The sequence below is a fragment of the Vicugna pacos genome, chromosome 6, assembly GCF_048564905.1.
Source record: "Vicugna pacos chromosome 6, VicPac4, whole genome shotgun sequence".
NCBI lineage: Eukaryota > Metazoa > Chordata > Mammalia > Artiodactyla > Camelidae > Vicugna > Vicugna pacos.
Genome location: NC_132992.1, coordinates 54,136,452 through 54,159,120, shown reverse-complemented (window position 1 = coordinate 54,159,120; position 22,669 = coordinate 54,136,452). Strand labels below are relative to the sequence as shown.

Genomic DNA, 22,669 nt, shown 5'->3' with positions numbered 1-22,669 from the left:
CCACCTCCACCACCTACAGCCCGTGTGACTTCAGGATGGTCACTTTTATCTGTGCCTCTGGTCGTGTCCCTGCAACACAGGAATAAAAACAGCCCCTATTCTTGTACAAATTGAAAGAATTCATAAAGTTCATAGAAAAGGATCTGCCGTGTATTAAGCACTTAAATGTTAAATTTGTTACGTTCTTACTTGCTGATGCAAGGCTTTATGCTGGCTACATTATTACTTCTGTGGTGCTACATCTTCCCCCACTGGTTTGCTTTCTGTTCTCCCCTGGAATAGTGGGTGAGTATTGGTCTTTCCATTTCTTCCTCCCCCCTCCCATTTCCTCCTTTTCAGTCCTTGATGTGGAACGCACCTGCTACCTAGTTTTTTCTGAGAGCAGGTATCTCTCTCGGGAGCTTGCACCTCACTGCAGCCTTGGGGCCTAGCGCTAGATTTCTGTGCCATCCCAGCTTGTCACTGTGCCCCTGGAGTCTCCACCCAACTCCTGCTTCTGGGGATGCTGGGCCACAGGTGTGCACAGCTGCTTTGCCTCCTGGTGGCCATGCTTGGGATTGACATCGCCCTGGGTGTCCTCTCTTGTCCATCAGCACCCCCCTGCCACACTCCACCCCTCTTGGCCATTCTCTTTAGGGACAATGGCATCTGCTCCAATTTCTCTGTTTCTTGGTAGCACAAATGACTTTCTCTCTTTAATGGGCAGAATAAGTGGGAGATGGAAGGAGCATGAAACTTACCCTGGTCCACATGGCTTCCTAGAGAGCAGTGCCTGTGGCCAGGCTCTCCGCTACTGCCTGGGCATCCTGCTCATGCCACGCCCACCACAAGAAATTCTGCAGGCACTGAGCATTTCACGACCGGGTTCCCCACCTCCTTCCCCTCTCTCTCCGCCTGCCTCCCCATACACTTTCTTTAGTGGGTGTGTGTATGTGTGTTCATTCTTTAAGGCCTGCCTTCTCTTTCAGAAAAAAAAATTTTCTGGGTAGAGACAAGCTATAGGTTGTTCTTTTAAAGTTCAAGGTTACCAAAAAGAAGGAAGGAGTGCTTAGACATAAGACTGCATTTGGTAGTTTCTTTGTTCTTCCTCTTGGGAGCTCATTACTGTTAGTTTGAACCATATAAAATTGCTTATCTTTGGACATTTTTGACCCAGAAAAAAAATGGCAGTTTCATACAGTTCAACCTAACACGTACTTACTGGTTGGCTTTCCTGTCACTGCACTGGGACCAGAGGGGCACAGCCTCATCCTCGCTCACCCACCGGCTCTTCAGTGAGACCAGATGGGAGCAGTCAGCAGAACTTCTTGCCAGAAGACAAAGCTAGTTAATTCCCCTGAGTTGAATGTTATCCTGTCTCTTCAACATCAAAACCCCATTTGTTTATCACAACCTAAACGGATTTTACGGAGCAGATTCTGGGTCCGTGGTGAAGCTTGGCAGCCGCGGTGCTGGAATCACTCAGTCCTTTTCCTCCAAGTTTGCTTTCCTTTCCAGTCTTCACGTACAATGCTGCCCACAAGGAGACCTGCGAACACAACCACGAGCGCTGCTCCCGGCACGCCTTCTGCACCGACTACGCTACCGGCTTCTGCTGCCACTGCCAGTCCAGGTTTTACGGGAACGGGAAGCACTGTCTGCCGGAAGGTGAGGGATGCTGGCTTGACTGGGGCGGGGGCTGCTCGGGGTCTGTCTCTGCCGCCTGCTGTTTCCAGCTGTCGCTATGGGCTCTGCTTATGGACCTTGTGTCTCTACCGCTTGAATCAAAGTGCTAGCAACTTGCAGGTGCTCAATAAATGAGAAATAAATGTGTTTGGGTGGATTTCCCAACTTAAGGATTAACCAGAAATGTTTCCGCCCTTTTTGCTAGCTCATCAGAGTCAAAGTGGGTGGGCGAGAGGGAGGATAGGAGAAGGGCTATGGAAGGCAGGTGTGTGTCCTACCCAGAAGGGTGGTGGGTTGGTAAGGGTCTCATGAAAAAGGGCTAAAGATGGAGTTTGGGGAGTTGTTGGTGGAATTGTTTTGTCTGTGCACCAAGACGGTGGTCACGGTTGACTGGGTGTGCTGTGTCTCAGGGGCGCCTCATCGAGTCAATGGGAAAGTGAGTGGGCAACTTCGCGTGGGCCACACGCCCGTGCACTTCACCGACGTGGACCTGCACGCTTACATCGTGGGCAATGACGGCAGAGCCTACACGGCCATCAGCCACATCCCACAGCCGGCCGCCCAGGCCCTTCTCCCACTCACGCCAATCGGAGGCCTGTTTGGCTGGCTCTTTGCTTTAGAAAAACCAGGCTGGGAGAACGGCTTCAGCCTCACAGGTGAGTAGGGCCGCCGAGAGGGCCACTGGTCACCCGTGCTTTGGTGGCGTGGAACCTTGAGTTTTCATTCCACGAAAAAGGATCTGCTTCTCTGATGTTCCAGAGTCACAAGAGTGTAGTATTCTGTCTGGAAGTACCTGGGGATGGTTTGGCTTCACAGGACTGTTTTTTTAAAAGAATGAATTCTTAATGTTCTCCAAGCTGTTCTGAGAAATAGAATGGTTCCATTTGGAGCGTTTGTGCCCACTGAGCCCAATTTGTTGAAGCTTGTTTCCCAGACTTCATGTCATTGAGTTGCAATGCGCAGATCTGTTAAATAGGGGTGCACGGTGGTAATTCCAGGACACCTGGGGATGGTGTTACTTCATGGGTGAGGGGTGCCTTTCCTCCCCACCCCCCTCCCCGACAACTCTGACCTGTAATAGTACAGACAGTCCTTCTCAGACTTCATCCCACACGCACATCGCCTGGGGCCTTGGGAGGGTGCAGGTGTGATTCAGTAGGCGGGGTGGGGTGGTGGTGGTCTGTGATCCTGTCTTCTAGCAAGCTCCCAGGACACAGTGCTCGTCTAAGGACCACCCTTCCATAGCAAGGGGGCAGAGGCTACTTCCTGGCTTCTCATCTCACTGTACTTTGTTTCCTAGTGGATTTATCTTCATTGCACAGAAAGTGTAAAAGTTCTTTGTCCACTTCCAGCTGTAGAGCTCAATGGCTGTTAGTAGGATCTTACTTATAAACAGGGTTTGATAAAACCTTGAGTCAAAAGTAGATAAAATACAGTCTACCCAGTTACATTGACTTTCAGATAAATAAAACATTTTAGTGTAAGCATGTCCCATACAATACTTGGGGCATACTTATACCAATTTATTTATTAGTTATCTGAAATTCAAAAGGTGAATGGGTGTCCTGGGGTTTTCTTGGTTTATTTTTGCCAAAGCTGGAGAAAGGTCAAGGATTTTCCTAGTGGTCTATATTTCACAGGAAACAAGCTCCTACAAAGAGAAGCAGTGTGAGAGGAGGTAGGATGGAACCACACTGCGTCAGAAGGTTTGGGGAACTAATGGCATCAACAGCTGCTGGCCCTTGGCCTTGGCGATCAGATCTCCTTGGGCACCATCTCCAACAGTAGCAGAAGCTGGGAAGGGGAAGTGTGCCCTGGTAGTTATTGCTGGAAGAGGCAAGACCTCTTTCCATCTCTGTGCTGGAACTTTTTTTCCTTTCCAGGTGCTACCTTTATCCATGACATGGAAGTTACCTTCTACCCAGGGGAGGAGAGGGTTCGAATCACTCAAACTGCCGAGGGACTGGACCCAGAGAACTATCTGAGCATTAAGACCAACATTCAAGGCCAGGTGCCCTACATCCCAGCGAATTTCACAGCCCACATCGCTCCCTACAAGGAGCTCTACCACTACTCGGACTCAGGTGCGTGCAGCCACTCCTCTCATCTGCACAGTGGGGATGGCACATGGCTCACAAGACAGGATTGTGTGAGTGCGTGGGATGTCCTTCCAACTGTGTGTGGCATATAAAATGAGCTCAATATTGTTTCTGTTACTCTGATTATTATGTTAGTGTGAGAAAAGTGCTGGCTGCTGTACACAAGAGTATCAGTGTCCCTTCTCAATACTGTTATTATAACATAAAGTAACCTTGTCTGTTGGGATGGGGAGGGATGGTATAATTATAGTTTTTAACCATCCTGCTCTCTGAGCCATGGAAAAATACTGATTATTGGAATTTATCCTTTAAAATTTTTTTTAAATTTATGTATATACATGTATATATGTTTTTTTTGTGGGAGAAGGTCATTAGGTCTATTTATTAGTTTTTTTTAATGGAGGTACTGGGGATTGAACCCATGACCACATGTATGCTAAGCATGCTGTCTACCACTGAGCTATACCCTCTCCCACTATTAGAATTTCTCCTTGTGTAACCTGTTTCAGTATCCTTTGAAATCAGAGATGCTGCACCAGTGTTATAAAACTAATGCTAGTTTTGGAGTCAGAAGACAGAAATTCATATCATGGATGCATTTAAAATATGTGGGGAATAAGGTCACTTACATCTGAGGACCTATTTTTCTCATCTCTAGAATGAGAATGTTAATAACCTTATTACTGTCTGTCTACCTTACCTGGTTGATATGTGTAAAGTGTGATGTGTTCTTTAAAAACCACCTGATTTCGAGATGCTGCCCTGATCTTAGTGGCTGTCCCGCAGCACAGCTGTTTGATTTGTGTCGTGCCTTTGCTTCTCCTGCGGTGTGAGAGCTGGAAGCCGGGCACAGGATGCAGGGAAGAGGATGGGCAGCGGAAAACTGGCCTGGCCTCCTGATTCCGCACTCAGATGGAGAGAAAAGACACCCCCACCCCACCAACTACCTTTCTCTGACTTAAGTGCAAGGTGCTGAAAGGCATGCCCTCCGTGCACTGCAGAGGATGGACTGGTTGGAAACTGGGGATGTAGAGTCAGGCTGACTTGAGCTCTGCCATGTGCCAGCCTTGCGTGTTAGACTTAACTACTTCTTAACCTTTATAAGGCTCTCCACACAAGTTACGGGCCCACCTCACTGGCTGTGGTGAGGACAGAATAAGGCAGTGCCTACAGAGTGCTCAGCATGGCTACAAGTAGACACATCTATTCTTTGCAAATTCTGGCATCAGTGATTGTACCTGCTCCCTCTCAGTGCCTTGGTTTTACACCCACTTGGGTTCTTGGGATTGCCTTGTAGGTTTCCCATATAAACTCAGGAACTTCCCAAGGGAACATGCTCCAGGAATTAAATGAAAGCTGTGCAGAGCAACTCACCCCATGTGAAAAACCTCTAATTAATATTTTGTAATTTCCCAGTTTGACCGAATTGTGTCTATTGCAGTTGTGACCTCCACAAGCTCCAGAGACTACTCTCTCACATTTGGTACCATCAACCAAACGCAGTCCTACCGTGTTCACCAGAACATCACGTACCAAACATGCAGGCATGCCCCCAGACGCTGGGCCGTCCCCACCACCCAGCAGCTGAACGTGGACCGGGTCTTTGCCTTGTACACAGATGAAGAAAAAGTGCTCAGATTCGCTGTGACCAATCAGATTGGCCCCGTTGAAGGTATGGTTTCCTTTTTGTTATTGCTGGGCAAAAATAACATTGAACTTTCTTTCTTCATCCCTTTTGAGTGGCCTCAGAATGATTCATGTAGGTTACTAAGGTAAACTGAATGCCAGGCTCTATTAGGTGCTGGGTGTAAGGATGAATAAGGTAGGGTCCTGTCCTTGAGGTGGAGACAGAGGTAGAAATGGAACTTCTAGAACAGTGTTCCTGCCAAGCTCAGGAATAAAGCATAATACTTATGCTCAGGAACAGAGCATAATACATGAGACTGGTTTGTAGCAACACCCAACTGTATGTGCCGATCTGCGTCCATGATACACCTGTGAGCAAGCTGGGGCCGAGGTGGGAGGGAGAATGATGCTGACAAATGTTTGTTATAATTGTGATAAGTGCAGGGTGCTATGAGCCTAGATGGGAGGTTCAGGAAAGATATCCCTGAGTAAATAATATTTTAGCTAAAACTTAAAGGATGAGAAGGATTTCACCAAATTTTCACCAGTGCCTAGAAGAACAAAACAAGATAGAACTGCATGTATGAAAAAACCCAAATTAACATCACACTTAATGACGGAAGACTGGATGCTTTCCCTCCAAGATCAGGAATAAGACAAGGATGTCATCTCTTGCAGCTTATCTTCAACATTGTGCTGGAAGTTGTAGGCAGGCAATTAGGCAAAAAAATGAATTACAGGCATTTAGCTTGGAAGGGAAGAGGTAAAATTATCTCTCTTTTTCTATGACATGATCTTACTGGTAGAAAGACTAAGAAATTTATTTTAAAAACTATTAGAACTAATAAACAAGTTCAGTAAGGTTGCAGGATATGAAATCAATATATAAAAATCAATCATTTTAATAGCGATGAGCAAACTGAGAAGAAAATTAAGAAACAATTCCATTTCAAAAAGAATAAAGTAGGAATAAATTTTTAAGAAGTGTGATACTTTTACATTAAAACCTATAAATGTTTTTGAAAAAAAGGAAGGCCTAAATAAATGGAAAACTATTCTGTGTTGATGGATTGGAAAACTTAATATTAAGATGTCAGTGATTCATAAACTGACCTATGAATTCAATACAATCCTATCAGCTGGTTTTTTCTTTTTTTTGAAGAAAACATGATGCTAAAATTCATGTGAAAATGTAAGGAACTCAGAATAGCCAAGATAATTTGAAAAAAGAACAAAGTTGGACTAACCATACTTCTGATTTCAAAACTTGAGTAATCAATACAGTATGGTCCTTGAATAAGGACAGACATACAGATCAATAGGAATAGAAGTGAGAATACAGAAATAATCACTCATGTTTACGGTCGATTGTTTTCTGACGGGGTGCCGAAACAACTGAATGAGAAGAAAGTAGTCTTTTTGACAAATGGTTCTGGGACAACTGTGGATATCCACAGGACAAGAGAGAAAAATAAAAGATGTCCAAATTGGAAGGGAAGAAGTAAAACTGTCACTATTTACAGATAACAGATACTAGTATAGAAAACCCTAAAGTCTCCACCAAAAAACTATTAGGACCTATAAATGAATTTAGTAAAGTTCTAGGATACAAGATTAACATACACAAATCTGTTGCTTTTCTATACACTAATAATGAACTTCAGAAAGAGAAAGCAAGAAAACAATCCCATTTGAAAAAATAAAATACCCAGGAGTAAACTTAACCAAGGAGGTGGAAGGACCTATGCTTTAAAATCTGTAAGAAAGCAATTGAAGGTGATACAAAGAAATGGGAAGACACGCATGTTCACGGATTGGAAGTATTAGTCTTGTTATGGTTTGATGACTAGAGAAGGTCTTTAACATTTGTTGTAAAGCTGGTTTGGTGGTGCTGAAATCTTTCAGCTTTTGTTTTTCTGTGAAGCTTTTGATTTCTCCATCAAGTCTGAACACGAGCCTTGCTGGATAGAGGATTCTGGTTGTAGGTTTTTCCCTTTCATCACTTTAAATATATCACGCCCCTCCCTTCTGGCCTGTAGAGTTTCTGCTGAAAAATCAGCTGATAACGTTATGGGAGTTCCCTTGTATGTTATTTGTTGCTTTTCTCTTGCTAATTTTAATATTTTCTGCTTATCCTTAATTGTTGTCAGTTTGATGGCTATGTGCCTTGGTGTGTTCCTCTTTGGGTTGATTCTGTGTGGGATTCTCTGTGCTTCCAGGACTTGGGTGACTGTTTCCTTTCCAAAGTTGGGGAGGTTTTTGGTTATTCTCTGTCCAAAATTTTCTCAGGTCCTCTCTCTCTCTCTCCTCTTTCTGGGACCCCTGTAATGCGAATATTAGAGCACTTCATGTTATCCCAGAGTTCTCTTAAACTATCCTCAGTCCCTTTTTTTTTTTTCTTTTTTCTGTTCTGAAGTAGTGATTTCCACTAATCTGTCTTCTAGCTCACTTATCCATTCTTCTACCTCATTTAGTCTATTCTTGGTTCCTTCTAGTGTGTTATTCAGTTCAGTGATTTTATTCTTTAACTGTGTTCAGGTATTCTTTATATTTTCCAACTCTTTGCTAAAAACTTCACTCTGTGCATCTATACTCCTCTTGAGTTCTCTGAACATTTTGGCCTTCATTACTTTAAACTCTTTCTCAGAGAAGTTACCTATCTCCTCATCACTTATTCTTCTGGGATTTTATGTTGTTTCTTGGCCTGGGAGATATTCCTTTGCCGCCTCACATCGTCTATCTTTCTATGTGTTTGTGGATTCCTTCCACGGGCTTTGGGATTATCATTTTCTTATTTCTAGTATCTGCCCCTGGTGGATGAGGCTGGACTAGAGGCTTATGCAGGTTTCCTGGCAGGAGGAGCCAGTGCCTGCCCACTGCTGGGTGAAGCTTGGTCGTGGACCTCTGGTGGGTAGGGCTGTGTCTAGAGGCCTTTGTGGCTTTAGGAGGTCTGCTGATGGGTGGGGCTGTGTTCTCAGCCTGTATGTTGTTTGGCCTGAGGCTTCCCTACAGGCTGTTGGGTGGGGCTTGGTCTTGGTGCTAATGATCCAATCAAGATGTCAGCCTCCAGGAAAGCTCATACAGATGAACACTTGTGGAATGTCTGCCACCAGCTTTTATGTCCCCTGAGTGGGCCACAGCCATCCCGCATGTCCCCAGGTGACCCTCCAAATCCAGCAGGCAGGTGTGGCCCATGTTCCTATGAAATCACCGCCTCTGCCCTTGGACTTGATTCACGTGAGTTTCTGTGTAGGCTTCTCAACCAAATGGAAGGGGGAGGGTATAGCTCAGTGGTAGAGCACATGCTTAGCATGCATGAGGTCCTGAGTTCAATCCCCAGTAACTCTGTTAAAAAAATAAATCAACCTAATTATCTCCCCCACCTTGAAAAAATAAGACAGTTGCTCAAGTGAATGGACTCTCCATTTTCCCCAGTCCCTTGATGCTCCCAGAGCCAAGCTCCCCTGGTCTTCAAAACCAGATGTCCTGGGGTCTCCTCTTCCCAATGCTGGGACCCGAGCTGGGGAGCCTGACGTGGGGCTTGGAGCTCTCACTCCTGTGGGAGGGCCTCTGCGACTTAACAAATCTCCAGCTTGTGGGTCGCCCACCCTGGGGGTATGGGGCCCAATTGTATCACGAGCACGCCCCTCCTACCATCCTGCTGTGGTTCCCCCTTTATATTTCCAGTTGCAGAAGATCTTTTTAGCTAGGCTCCAGTCTGTCTTTGATGGTTGTTTAGCATTCAGTTGCGGTTTCGTTGTAGGAGAGACAAGCTCGTAGTCCTACCACTCCACTGTCTTGACAGGAACTCTCGGAAGTATTAATATTGTTAAAATGTCATACTACCCAAAATAATCTACAGATTTAATGCAGTCCCTACAAGGATATACTGTACAGCACAGGGAATATAGCCAATATCTTATAATAACTTTAAATGGAGTATAATCTATAAAAATGACTCATTTTGATGTACATTTGAAACTTACATGTTCTAAGTCAACTGTATTTCAATTGACAAAAATGAAATTGCATAAGCAAATATGAAAGCATTTTGCCTAATGTAAAACATTATAAAATATTAAAGTATTATTCAAAGAAAGTTATTTCTGGACAAACAGGAGGGTCAGTAAAATGGAATAATACTCAAAGAAAAAGAATGAAGATGGACTTCTACTTCATACCGTATACAAAATTTAACTGAGAATGGGTCAAAGACCTTACGTAATTAAATTAAAATTTTAGAAAAAACATGGGGGTGAACTGTGATCCTGAATTTGGCAGTGGTTTCTGAGATATGCTCAAAGTACAAGCAACAGAAAACAAAAATAGATAAATGGGATGTTGTCAAAAGTAAAAACTTTTGTGCTTCAGAAGACATTATCAACCTACATACAGAATGGGAGAAAATATTTGCAAATCGTGTTTAAATAAGAGATGTATTAGGAATATATGAAGAGCTCTTACAGCTGAATAATAAGACAAATAATCTAATTAAAAGATAGGCAAAAAAAAAAATTTCTCCAAAGATGGCATTCAATGAACCCATGAAAAGATGCTCAAGATCATTAATCACCAGGGAAGTACAAAACTCAAAACCATAATGAGATACTACTTTGCATGTGGATGGCTTACAATAAAAAAAAACCGATAATAACACATGTTGGTGAGGATGTGGAGAAACTGAAACCCTCACACATCGCTGGTATGAGTGTACAATGGTGTAGCTACTGTGGAGAACAGCGGTTACTCAAAAAGCTAAACACATAGTTACTGTTTCACTGAGTAACTGTACTCCTGCCTACATACCCAAGAGAAATAAAAGCTTATGAAAACTTCACAATAGCCAATAGGTGGAAACAACCCAAATGTCCATCAATTGGTGAATAGGTTTTTAAAACGTCATATATCCATATGATGGAAGACTATTAAAACATAAAAAGGAATGTTACACTATGCATGAGCTTTGAAAGCATTATGCTAAGTGCAGATAACTAGTCATGAAGGACAGCATATTGCGTGATTCTGTTTTGTCCAGAGCAGGCAAATCCACAGAGACAAAGCAGATTAGTGGTTGCCTAGGTTGGATGCATAATAGTGGGGCAGGGAGTTGATAGTTAAAAAGTACAAGGTTTCTTTGGGGGGGATTAAAATGTTCTAAAATTGATTGTGGTTTATAGTTACAGAGCTCTGCTAATTTATTTTTTAAAAAACATTTAATTGTGCACTTGGTTTTTCCTTTTTCTCCATTTCCATTTGCATGGAATGTGCACTTTAGATGGGTGAATTGTATGGTATGTGAATTATATCTCAATTGAAAAAAGCAGTTGTGGAGGAAAAAACCCAAACCTCTAAAGCAGTGGTTCGCATACTTCACTCATCATTAGCCTTACCTATGAAGCTAGATAAACATGATGATAAAAACATTCAAGATCTATCAAGGCACCACAGGGCACGTTACTAAGTGAAAGAAGCCAGTCTGAAAAGGCTTCACACTGTGCAATTCTAGACCTTCTAGAAAAGGTAAAACAATAGAGACAGTACATAGATCAGCGGTTGCCAGGGGGTCAGGGGGAGGGAGAAGAGGGCAGAGCACAGGGATTTTTAGAGCAGAGCAACTATTGTGTATGATACTGTCATGGTGGACACGCGTCATTATGCAGTTGCCAAGCCCTACAGAACTGTACAGCGCAGCGTGTGGCCCAGTGTAAACCATGGGCTGTAGTTGGTAATAACACATCAGTGTTGGTCCGTCAGTTACAACAGATGTGCCACACTAGTGTGTGATGTTAATAACAGAAGGAACCATGCAAACTGGGGGAGGGGGACTATGGAAACTACTTTTTTGCTGAATTTTTTTTTGCAAATCTGAAATTGTTTTAAAGTCTATTAATTAAAAAAAAAAAAAAGTTCTAGGCAAGCCAGAGGATGAGCCTGGGAAGTAAGGGGACTCTCCAGGTGGGAAATGACCTTGTCAGATCAAGGGGACATTTTAATTCTGAAAACCAGTAGGTAGTTTTCCCTTAGAAGGCAAGAGGCACAAGAGGAGAATGTTCTTTCAGCTCCATGTCGATATTGCTGAGCCCGGAACCCGTGCCTCTGAGCGGTGCTTCCTTGACTCGTGCCCCGGGGCTTTACCACTGGCGCTGAGGGCTCCATGTGCAAGTGTCACTTCAGTGTTGTGGTAATGGGAGATTAAGGTAAGAGGCTAGGATGTAGAGGTGGCTTGAAGTGAGAATCCTCAGTTTGTTGGATTGGTTGGTTATTTTGGTTTTAGGAAACTTGGAAGCGTAGCCACTGACTGTCCAAAGATGGGATTATAAGGTAGTGAATTACTAGTATGAAAATGTCAATTGATTTTATAGAAACATGTATCTCAGGAGGGAAAGGACTGTTATTGCCCATTTCCCAAGGACAGATGTAAATAAAAACAACGGGGGAAAACGGCCTTCACCTTTGAATGTCCAGTTCCGCTCTTCACTGAGTCTAGGCGTCTGATCTGTAAGAAGTGTAATTAGTGGGAGAACCTACCAGGCCACAGAGTCCCCTTCAGATTCTGGAATCATTTAAGGAAAAGACAGATCCCTGGGTGTGCCTGTCCTGGAGGTACGCTAAAGGGGAACAGCCAAGGCCCAGAAGGCCAGCAAACTGGCAGGTACCAAGCTGCTAATTTGTCCTTGAAATTACATGATTTTTCCCTTCTACTCAGGTCAAATAATAATAATTAATAATATTATTATTCTAGCAGTAGTAGCAAAGGACAGTTCACTTAATGCCAAGCACTGTTCTGAGTACCTTGCATGAATGAAGCCCTTTAATCCCCTCAACAGTCCTACCCAGTAAGGGGATTGTCACCCCGTTTTACAGAGGCTGAGGTGCAGACATGAAGCAAGCTGCCTGGTCACAGCTAGAAAGGGGTGAGCTGGGACTCAAACCCCAGCCCGGCTGCAGAGCCCCCTCTCACCCCGCCCATGGCCCTGCTCCTCCATGGGGACTCCCCAGACCTCGGGACCGCCTTGACATGCAGACCAGATGTTGAGAGGGGGAATGTGTGTTACCCTTTGTGTTTCATCCCCCCTACATAAGACAGGAATACTGTCCGCTCTGCCTGAATGGGAGGAAAATGAGGATGAAAGAAGAAAATAACAACAAAAAAGAGAAAAGTACAACCTACTTTCTTTCTCTCCACAGTATCTTGAGACTTTCACTCTTTCCAGAGGAAGCGATGGTCTGGTTGGGACGTGGGTCTGGTTAGGATGGGTGAGACAGCACAGCTGCCCTGCCTGATGAGGGCGCTCCAGGGTCTCGGGTTCAGGGGGTAGTCTTCGCAGTGAGCACTGGGAGCCTGTGGCCCCGCCCCCTCCCCAGCCACCAGCCCTCCCCAGCCACCAGCCCCTCCCCAGCCACCAGCCCCTCCCCAGCCACCAGCCCCTCCGCCTCCCCAAGTGTTGGGGCTTCCAGTGCGGGTTGGCTAGTGCTTGTAGGGTTACAGAGCCAGACCCAGGATTGCTTACTGCTCTTGCTTCCACTTCAGGACTCAACTCGCTGGTTAGGAGAGTTTGGGCAGAAGGCCATGCATTCAAGCCAACGGGGACTGTTCCTTTAAGGAAAACCACTCTTCCCCTGTGGATTAAATGAGTAAATTAGTTCCAGATCCTCTGTCAGAGTCACTGTTCAGGAGGGTGAGGGTGAAACAGAAAATGTCTTAAGAAGGATACAGCTATTCTTTACTTACTATAATAGGAGAAAAGCTCACTAGCCATAGAGAATGAATAGCCAAACTATTTTAGAAATGTATTTTTAAAATAGTGTTTTTGGAAACTGAATTCTGAGCACAGGGCCTCATGTGCAGAAGGAGCTGTACTCTTGGTTTAAAGCTCTGCTGTCACTGTCTTGAAACTCTGAATAATTTGTGAACAGAGTTCCACATTTTCCTTTCACACTGGGCTCTGCAAGTTATGTGGCCATGCTGTCAGTAAAGTCTATTTTAAATCAGAATTATGTAAATTATGTACATTTCCCCCTCAATTACTGGAAGGCTAGGTACCCTGTCTAAGTTTGCAAATCAATATTTGTGCTTTTTGTTTTTTTCTTTTAATGCCTCCTGGGGTGGTGAGATCCTGACATTATATGTAACTCCCTAATCTCCTGGGATGTGCCACAGTGAGGTTTTGATGTTGGAAAGTACTGAACAAGAAGGCTAGGCATTTGAATTTATAAACTAGAACATTTCAGAGCTCACTTCCGCCTTTGGCTGGGTAGGCCAGGCATTTGGTACAAAATCTTCTCCTAAAATGGAGAGGGGGACATTCAGGTACTTGTCTCTTGTGGCACCTTGAGTGAGGATGCGACCCTGTTGTTCTGAAGGGCAGCGCACACCAGGGACTGACTCGGGACCTTGGTCAGTGCTGTCAAGTTGACCCCGCAGCCACAACCCCAGTGCTGTGCTTCCGTCCCATCTGGCAAGAGCCCCAGAAGGGAGGGACGGGGGACATGCAAGGATGTCCCCAGGGTTTGGGGAGTGAGGCCTGTGCTGGCGGACTTAAGTTCATCAGGTTTAGAAATGCTTGGAGCCACTGTCGGTCCTGTTTTCTTAAGAAGATTCTGTCACTCAGCTAATACCACTGAGGTGAACTGAGCATAAACCCATGGCCCTTGCTATTTTCAGGCCACAATGTGGGAATCAATGAGAGAACATTCCATGGCAGGGCCACACATGGTATTTCTTATAACGTGATGGTAGGAGTTTACCAGAAAGCAAAGGTGACCCAGGGACTCAGCCAAACATCCCCATTCACAGCCGCCTAATAGGGAAAATGGGAAGAGGGCTAACGTGGGCGGGGGGCTAGCACGGGGAGGTGGCCGGGCAGCCTAAGGACGGGCGCAATCCATTTATGAGGCAGGTGACAGCAGCAGGCACTTGGGTCTAGACTAGGAGTTACTTTGGGCGAGGCTCTCCCATGTGAGGTTGGGGGTGGGAGACGTGGGTGAGCTGGAGTGAGATGGGAGGGCACCCAGGAGGAGGTGGTACCACCAGCCTGTGTCTCTGGATGCTGCACTGCTGGTTTCTGGGGCAGTGAGAGAGCTGTGGAGGGTAAGGTAGGACTTGTGTCTGCCTGTTGAGACAGACTCAGGCACAGAAGTCAAGTTATCATGACTTAGATGGAGCCCCGGCAGGGGCAGGGATGGCTTGATGTAGAGGCCAGAAGGTTTGGGTGAGGCTCACAGAATCTTTTGAACCTAAGATCAGAATGAATTCTGGGGACTGAGACAAAGCTAAAACCTCAAGTGAGGATGAACACGCTCCGCTGAGAAAGAGGGAACACAGTCACTGAGGAATCACCTTTCACATATATTGCATTGAGTTTTTATATTTTTCTTCAGCAGTTCTGGCAGACATAAGCATTACTTTTTCACTCTCATTTTGCACCTGAGGAATCAGAAGTAAATGGTAGTGCCCAAAGTTAATGGATTCATCCTGTCTGGACAACTGGGGCTCTCTTCAACACCACCGTCTCTGTGCTGTTGGCTTAGATTAGATGACTTTGTGAAGTTCCTTTGGTGCTAATTGTAGCAAAATGGTGGAAAGCATGGATGGGCTCTGGAGCCAGACTGCCCAGCTTTTTAACCTGTCCACCGCTTCTGACTGTGTGACCTTGGGCAGGTTACTTGGCCTCTCTGTCTGTGGTAAAATTAAGATGATGATGATACCTTCTTCACAGTATAGTCACGAGAATTTAAAGGGATGATATACGTAAAGGGTTTAGAACAGTGCCAGGCACGTAAGTGCTTAGTAAGCATTACCATTACACTCTGTCTAGAAATAGAGCTCTTTAGGGAAGATTTCAGATGTTAATAGTCATCACTACCTAGTGGATGGCAAGGTTAATCCTGAAGAGCAAATACTGCAAGTCATTCCTGTTTGGTTTTGTAAATCTTTTTTAAAAAGCAAGATTTTCTCATTAATTGAATTTTGACCCATAAAATAGCTCACTTAGTGAGAGACTGCCCAATTTAGAGGCAGGAATTTGGGTATGAGTCTTTGCTGTACCACTTCCTGGCTTTGTGAGCTTGGGCAGTTTTTCCAAGGTCTCTCAGTATTTTCCTCTATCTGTGAAAATTACCAATAAAAAGGATGACAGCCTGCCTCACAGAATCATCCTGAGAATCACACAAGGTGATAGAACGAACGCACTTTAAAGTGAAAGGATGCCACGTGTTGGATATTTTTGTTTCCTGGACCCAAGCCCACTGTAAGCAAGAAAAGGTTAGCTGTCCATATAGAGTAGTCAAGGGGAAGTCATTCTGGAATTTAAAACTGTGACGCAGATAATCCACCCTCGTGTTGGATATTAATAATTTAGTACGGTTGCCAGGTGGGCCCCCAACACAGACAAGTACACAGTCTGTTCCAAGGACTCGCCAGTCTTCTTCCTTCTGCCCCGTCCTCTTCACAGCAGCCAGACGGCTTTTTTTTTTTTTAAAGTATATTGATTTACGGCATTGTGTTGGTTTCTGGTGTACAGAATAGTGATTCAGTTACACATTTTCTTTTTCATATTTATCGTTATAGGTTATTACGAGCTATTGAATGTAGTTGCCTGTGCTGTACAGTAGGACCTTGTTTATACACAGTAGTTAGTGCTTTTTAAAAAATTTCCTCTCTGCCCACACAGGGGACTCAGAACCCGCCCCAGTGAATCCTTGCTATGACGGGAGCCACACATGTGCCACCACAGCTCGGTGCCATCCGGCGACAGGTGTAGACTACACCTGTGAGTGTGCACCTGGGTACCAGGGAGATGGACGGAGTTGCATGGGTAAGAGCCACATGCCCCGTGTTCCTTCATGGAGTTGTCCAGCGTTACATGGAGGGAAGACAAGTGTCTGTCGTCTTTGTGATCTCCATAGATCAATGAGTTCAGCAGCTATTCATCTAAATTGTTATTTAAAAACCAAGCATATCCTGCTTTAAGAGGGTAGTTTGGAGGCGGGTATTTGGGGCTGAGACTCTGAAAACATCTATTGTAATCCCTGGATATTTGGCATTCTGAAATGTGGTCATTTTAAGCCTGTATCAAGCGCAGTTTACATTTTAAAAAGTACACTATTTATCCTTAGATTTCAGACATTTCTTTCACCTCTTACATCCCAAAAAGCAGCAGTAGAAATTTCTTTACCATTTTAAAAGGAAAATGGTTACCGTGTGTTTTTCTTCTAAATGTTCAGAATATTTTTAATGTTTAAAGAATTCTCAGAATATTTGTTTAAAACATATCTCCTGGGGCTCGTACTTGAATGGCTTGGGATAAATGTTTATTTTTATGACGACATAAATCCACATCTGGTGCTTAGGCTGCATCTCCATGCCTGTTTAGTCCCACTGAAACCTCGTAGGGGTGAGAAGTCATGGAGTTTGCAGACCCTCCACCTGTGGGACTCTTGATTTAAGCAGCACTTTGTTCTTGTTCCCCTTTAGATGTGAATGAATGTGCAGCCGGCTTCCATCGCTGCGGCCCCAACTCCGTGTGTGTCAACTTGCTCGGGAGCTACAGGTGCGAGTGCCGGAGCGGTTACGAGTTCGCAGACGACCGGCACACCTGCGTCTGTGAGTCCAACGCCAGGCCTCTTTTTGGCCAAAGCCTTGCTGAACCTTATTCTTGGACTCACTGCTGTTTCCACTGCTGTACAGGAGCTCTGCTGCAGGGTTTTCTAGAAAATAGACACTTTACATGGAAGTAGCCCAAAGCTCTGGCTCAGTTCAGCCCTGTTTGTTGGGGTTTTGTTTTTGCTTTGGGTTTTGTTGTTGTGTTATTGTGTTATTGTTCTTCTCTAAATACACATTTATGGTGTAAGTTATGGAAGGATGTTCAACTCAGTTGGGATTGCTGTGCATCTTAGTGTTTAGCCCAGTCGTGTAACAAGACTATGAACCTCTAATAATAACAGCTCTAGATAAAGGTCAAGTATTTCTCAAATTAGATCGAAGTGGATTTGTAATTCAAAGATGCTTGTCCTACTCGACTGATAAAAGAGCTCCATCTAAGCTCCCTTTTCTAGAGTTCCAAAAAAAATACTTTTGATCTATAAGTGGATCCAAAGAACTAGAATTCCAAATTCATCCCATTGTTAGAGCTGGTTGGTATTAGAGAAAACACACTTTTCAATTCAGTGAGATGAAAAAGTCGCAGCGATCACAGAGGCTGTGTGTACATACGTACGTACATGCAGGCGTGCAGAGCTGCAGTGCTCTGGGGAGTTAAAGCTTTAACCAAGGAATGTCTTGATAACTGGTCTTCATGCCTAGTGTGGTAACCACAAAGCAAGACTAGCACTTCTTGAATTGTAATGTGCACACAGACTACCTAGGGAATTTGTTAAAATGCTGATTCTGATTCATTGGCTCTGGGCCAGGGCCTGAGAACCTGCATTCCTTATAAGCCCCCAGCAGTCCCAATGCTGTTGATGTGCAGATCTATCACACTGTGAAGAGCGAGGCTCATCCATTCTCGGGCCTGAACTCTGGGACAACCTTGCCTTCCTCCCTTTTCAGTGATCGCCCCACCTCCCAACCCCTGTGAGGATGGCAGTCATAACTGTGCTCCTGCCGGCAGGGCCCGGTGCATTCACCACGGAGGCGGCTCGTTCAGCTGTGCCTGCCTGCCCGGGTACACCGGCGACGGGCACCAGTGCACCGGTGAGTACCTGCGGTCGGCTTCTGCCACTCTGAAAGTTGCCTCTGATGCACATCCCCACGTAGCTGGGACCACTCTGAAACCTCTCCCTTCCTTTTACTCGCACCGCCTTGGAACTGCCAAAAGAGAAAGACAAGGTGTCCTTTGGGTCAGAAAGAGAGGCAAGGGTGACTTGCCTTGGGGGAGATCGTTGAGCATATATGGTTGTCCTTGGCGGAGACGTGCCTGGAGCCCTGGGAGCCCCTGTCGGCTTGTAACTTTCTGTTCTTGGAGCTAAAGTCATATATTCTCCTGGGAGGAAGTCTCCATCCTTCAGTCTCTTTGCTAATGGCTTACTTCAGCCCTTGGAGGTCATGCCTAATTTCTAGTTGCTGTTTCCTTGCTTGAAGTGGTGTTTTGAGCCATCTCTAAACACATACAGCTCTTCCTCTGTAACTTACTCCCTCTCTCTCCCTGGACAGGATACCTAATGCATACCTAAGGACTCAAAACTTTTCTCTCAGAAATCTAACTACCATCAAGACTTTATACATTGTTTTATAAAATCACTAAACCAGAACGTGGGACTAACACTGTCAAAGTCGAACTTAGAAATGTGTGAGGTTGTCACTGCAACACTAGGCTTAACACTGAGTATAAATGTTCCTGAAAGTGAATTAGTAGTACTTTAATGTAGAGATTATTCAGTAAATCTACATAATCCACTAACGGCTTTCAAAACATACCCAGTGACACGTGATTGAGCTGAAATTCAGTTTCACGTTGTCTGTCAGTAATACACACAGATTATGGTAAAATGAGACGCTGGGGATGAGAGGAGGGGTGGGGTAAGGGTTTGGCATGGAAAAGGGTCAGTTTTAGGAATGTAAACCTAAAACACAGGCGTTCCCCCACTCCTCAAATCGCTGCTTGTATCTGCCCCCCACCCCCGGACCCCGGGACCCGCTGAGCTGATTTGCTGAGAACAGCCTGTGACTCCCAAGAGCAAAGAGCACGGCCCCCCCCTCCTCGCCAGATGTGTGGTGCTCGCCCTCCTCCCCTTTCGCTCTGGGTTCAGCAGGACAGGCCGAGTGGGCCAGCAGCCTGAAACCTCACGTTATGACAGAACATACGTGTCAGGACAGTGGAGCCGCCACTCCTTTCCAGCCATGGGGCTGTTCGGGGTCGTCTCAACCTGGCTCTTTAATGAATGTTTCCACTTCCACTGCACAGAAGCTCTGCTGCATGGTTTTCTTGACAACACAGTTTATATTTGAAATGACCCAAAGCTGTGGCTCCATTCAGCCCTGGGTTTTTTTTTCCTCCCTAAAAACACCCCCAGCTTTAAACAGAGCTCAAGTGCTTCTCACATTAGAATGAGGCACATTTGTAATTCGCACAGACTTGTCCCACTTGATGGGTGAGAGAGGCGGTCTGTAACAGATGCTCCTTACAGACGGAGCCACCCTGCAGGTCTGGGGTCAGGGTGAGGCGCACAGCCCCGCGGAGGGAACACTGTTTGTTCCGCCCTCATTGGAGTGGAACTCATCATTCGGTCCAATTAGACACATGCACAACGGGCTCTCAGACAGGAGAATGCACAGAGGAGAAAATCTTGTCAGTAGAATCTCATATTTAAACATCTCAGGTCAGCAGAGATGGTGCTTTTAAAGCAATTCATTCCTTAGGTCTGTGGTTTAAAACAAAGAAGCTGAAGGTAATTGCAGCTTAGATGTGATGAGTATTCAAATCAGCGGGTTGATGGAGGTAAGATGCTGCTTGTCCTGGCCCCTTGTGGACTCATTCTCTCTCCCTTCCTTCAACTTCTGCTTGTCCTGTAGGACTTGGGGTACTTTCTGGGGTCTGTTAGGACCCTGAAATGAGCTACTTTTCCATGCCGAGAATTGTGTAGGATTGTCATTCCACTTACTGATTTCTGCCATTTGCAGTTGTCCCTGTTTTATATCTGGTTCCCTACTTTTGGGATTCTCTCTGGAATCCACAACCTTAAAAAGAGGCCAAAACCCATCTGTTGCTTCCCCGGTGTATTAGTAATCTGTTGCTGTATAACCCATTACCCCCAAAATGTAGCAGCTTTGAATAATACACATTATTATTATCTACATGGCTTAGCTCATTCCTCTGCTTTAGGATTTTCCCGAGGCTGCAGTCAGGGTGTTTGCTCATCCTGGAGCCTCATCTGAAGGCCAGCTTGGGAAAGGGCCTCACATGGTTATTGGCAGGATTCAGTTCCCCAAGGACTGTTGGACCGAGAGCGTCGGGTCCTTGCTGGCTGTTGCCACATGGATCTCTCCTACAAGGTAACTGACTTCGCCAACACCAGTGACAGGTCTACTGGCAGGATGGAAGTTATCACAGAAATGATACCCCTTCAGTGCGGCTTTAGTGTCTTGGTTAGAAGCAGGTTATTCCGTGGAAGGGGATTACATAAGACCCTGAATACGAGGAGGAAGGGATCTTTGGGGTCATCTTGGAGGATGCCTCCCATAGTCAGTTACCATGTGGTTGCCTTCCACGTTTTCAGACTGGGGCAGTAGAGGAGTAGTCATTTTCCTAAAGACGTATGCCTCGTATAAATCAGTCTGGGCTAATCATGAAGGTGACTTGCAGGATAAGGACGTAAATGCATGTGTGCGCATTTCGAAAGGCATGCCACAGTGTGCATGTGTCCCAGCGACCGTGAGATGAGAGAGAGAAAGACAAGGGCTCTATTTTGTGGAAAGTGTGCACACTCACAGCACACGTATTTGTTCCCACTCTGTCAAACTAACAATAAAAGGATGTGTGGACTTTTCTCCAGCCAGTTTGTTAAAAACCGGGTTCCCTGGAGAGGCTGCCCTTGGCTCTGGGTTCTCAGTCTAGTCTGAGCCACTAGCAGGAATGACGTTTATCCAAGTAGAGTGAAATCTTTTCCAGCGTCCCTCAATCAGGGTGGATTCCAACCCTGTACTGGTGTGAGCTGGGCGTCTCTCAGATGTGTGTGTCGCTGCAGATCTCGGTGACTCTGCCGGTGGGGGAAGCAGATTGTTTTGAGCTGGGACCTTTCCAGGGAGGAGCACATGGGAGTTAAGGAACTGGGTCACGGAGGGCCCTTTCCCCAGGGAAGGGCCATGAGGAGAGCTACCTACACTATCCTCTTTCATGGTTTCTGTGTGAAGAATAATGTAGATGCTGGATAGGGAACAGTAAAATTGGCTCTGCCACAAGAGGGGCAGAGAACCAGGCTTGAGGGGAAGAAGCTTATTATCCTCACAGACCCCGGAGAGCAGGCCGCTGTGGGGCCGCGCGGGCACAGCCAGCAGCTGGGTTCTCGACCGACAGGTGAGGGGTGAGACCCTGCAGGTGCAAGCCTCTGCTGGGTTAGGGCGGCAGAGTGAGGAGCCTGAAGAGAGGGAGCTAGAGTCCAGGGGTTGGATTTGTTTTGAAGGGATTTCAGCTGGTTTTGGGTGAGGCCTCCAAATGAAGGCAGTGAGAAGAATGTTGACGCACCAAAATAGAGGGGTTTTAACACATTTCCCGCACAGGCTTTTAGCAGCTTATTAGAGAACAGGATGGAGAATGACACTGAGATGAAGCCACCTTGCAGCAGGTGACTGATAAAGGGGCTCTGCTGCCTTGACCTCGGTGTTCTGTCGGCCCCGGAAGCCCCAACAGTGATGGCTGAGCACCCGCTGCCCACGGCAGCCTCCCGCCTCCAGTGCTCCAACAGGAAGCTCCTCCCTTGCCAAGGGGTTAAGTCTTTCTGCCCTTGCTCCTGACACCCGACACCCTGTGAAACTGGGAAGAGTTCTCCTTTACACAGCAGCTCTGCTTCCCCACAAACTCTCCTGGGAGGGGAGATGGGGAGATCGTAGTGCACCCTGCCCTCTGGCCGTGGAGTGGCTGACAGGACCGCAGTTTTCTGCCATGGGGCCAGGTCCCCCAAGGAGGTGCTGGGGACTGCACTTCAGGGAGCCTTAAATTTCGTCAGCTTGGGGGACAGGAGGCTCACCTGGGATGCTTCCAGTCTCTTCAAAGACTTTCTCCCTGTTGGTCACTCGTAAGGTACTGTCTCCTCGTGACTTTGGTATCTGGGGAGAGGATGGCTGCCCTCTTGGATCTGTGCAGGGTTCCTAGGCCACAGGCTTTAAGAGCATGAGTTGGTACCTCTGGAGAATCCTCTTCTTCGTTCAAAAATAATCACAAGCATTTGCAACAACATGGATGGACCTAGAGATTATCATACTAAGTGAGGCAAGTCAGACAGAGAAGGGCAAATATATGCTATCACCTGTGTTTTAGTTTTCAAATTGCAATGTATTAATACAAATAGTTTTAAGAAAAACATGTCAATGCTATTGCATTATAAGACCAAATGGATTTCAAAGTTCAGCTGCTATGTGTTTTCTGCTCAGATAAGAGCAGCTCTCCTTATATCAGAAGAAAATGTCCTTTAATAAAAGTAGACACTTTACTCCACATGGTCAAATCATTCTACAGGTTTTCTCAGTTTTCACGTACGGTATCACTTATGTGGATTCTTTAAAAATGACACAAATGAACTTATTAACAAAACAGAAACAGACTCTCAGACCTAGAAAACTTATG

At 45.6% G+C, this 22,669-nt stretch overlaps 1 protein-coding gene and 1 long non-coding RNA gene across 6 annotated transcripts in view; one reads left to right on the top strand and one right to left on the bottom strand.

Moving 5' to 3' along the window:
- Positions 1-22,669, top strand: part of NID2 (nidogen 2) — a 79,007-nt gene that overhangs the window by 23,044 nt on the left and 33,294 nt on the right. For all 5 annotated transcript variants that reach the window (XR_012073610.1, XR_012073609.1, XM_015235572.3 and 2 more), the window contains exons 5-11: positions 1,498-1,647; positions 2,076-2,321; positions 3,549-3,749; positions 5,206-5,436; positions 16,064-16,207; positions 16,867-16,995; positions 17,941-18,084. Coding sequence is in view for 3 of the 5 variants with exons in the window: in XM_015235572.3 (XP_015091058.1) it covers positions 1,498-1,647; positions 2,076-2,321; positions 3,549-3,749; positions 5,206-5,436; positions 16,064-16,207; positions 16,867-16,995; positions 17,941-18,084 (1,245 nt within the window). In the remaining 2 variants the exon portion in view is untranslated. The remainder of the gene's footprint in view (positions 1-1,497; positions 1,648-2,075; positions 2,322-3,548; positions 3,750-5,205; positions 5,437-16,063; positions 16,208-16,866; positions 16,996-17,940; positions 18,085-22,669) is intronic.
- Positions 12,858-22,285, bottom strand: LOC140696928 (uncharacterized). The gene is made up of 3 exons (XR_012073612.1): positions 22,074-22,285; positions 18,093-18,198; positions 12,858-13,010 (listed from the first exon to the last, which is right to left on the bottom strand). It is a non-coding gene; the product is annotated as an uncharacterized lncRNA (long non-coding RNA).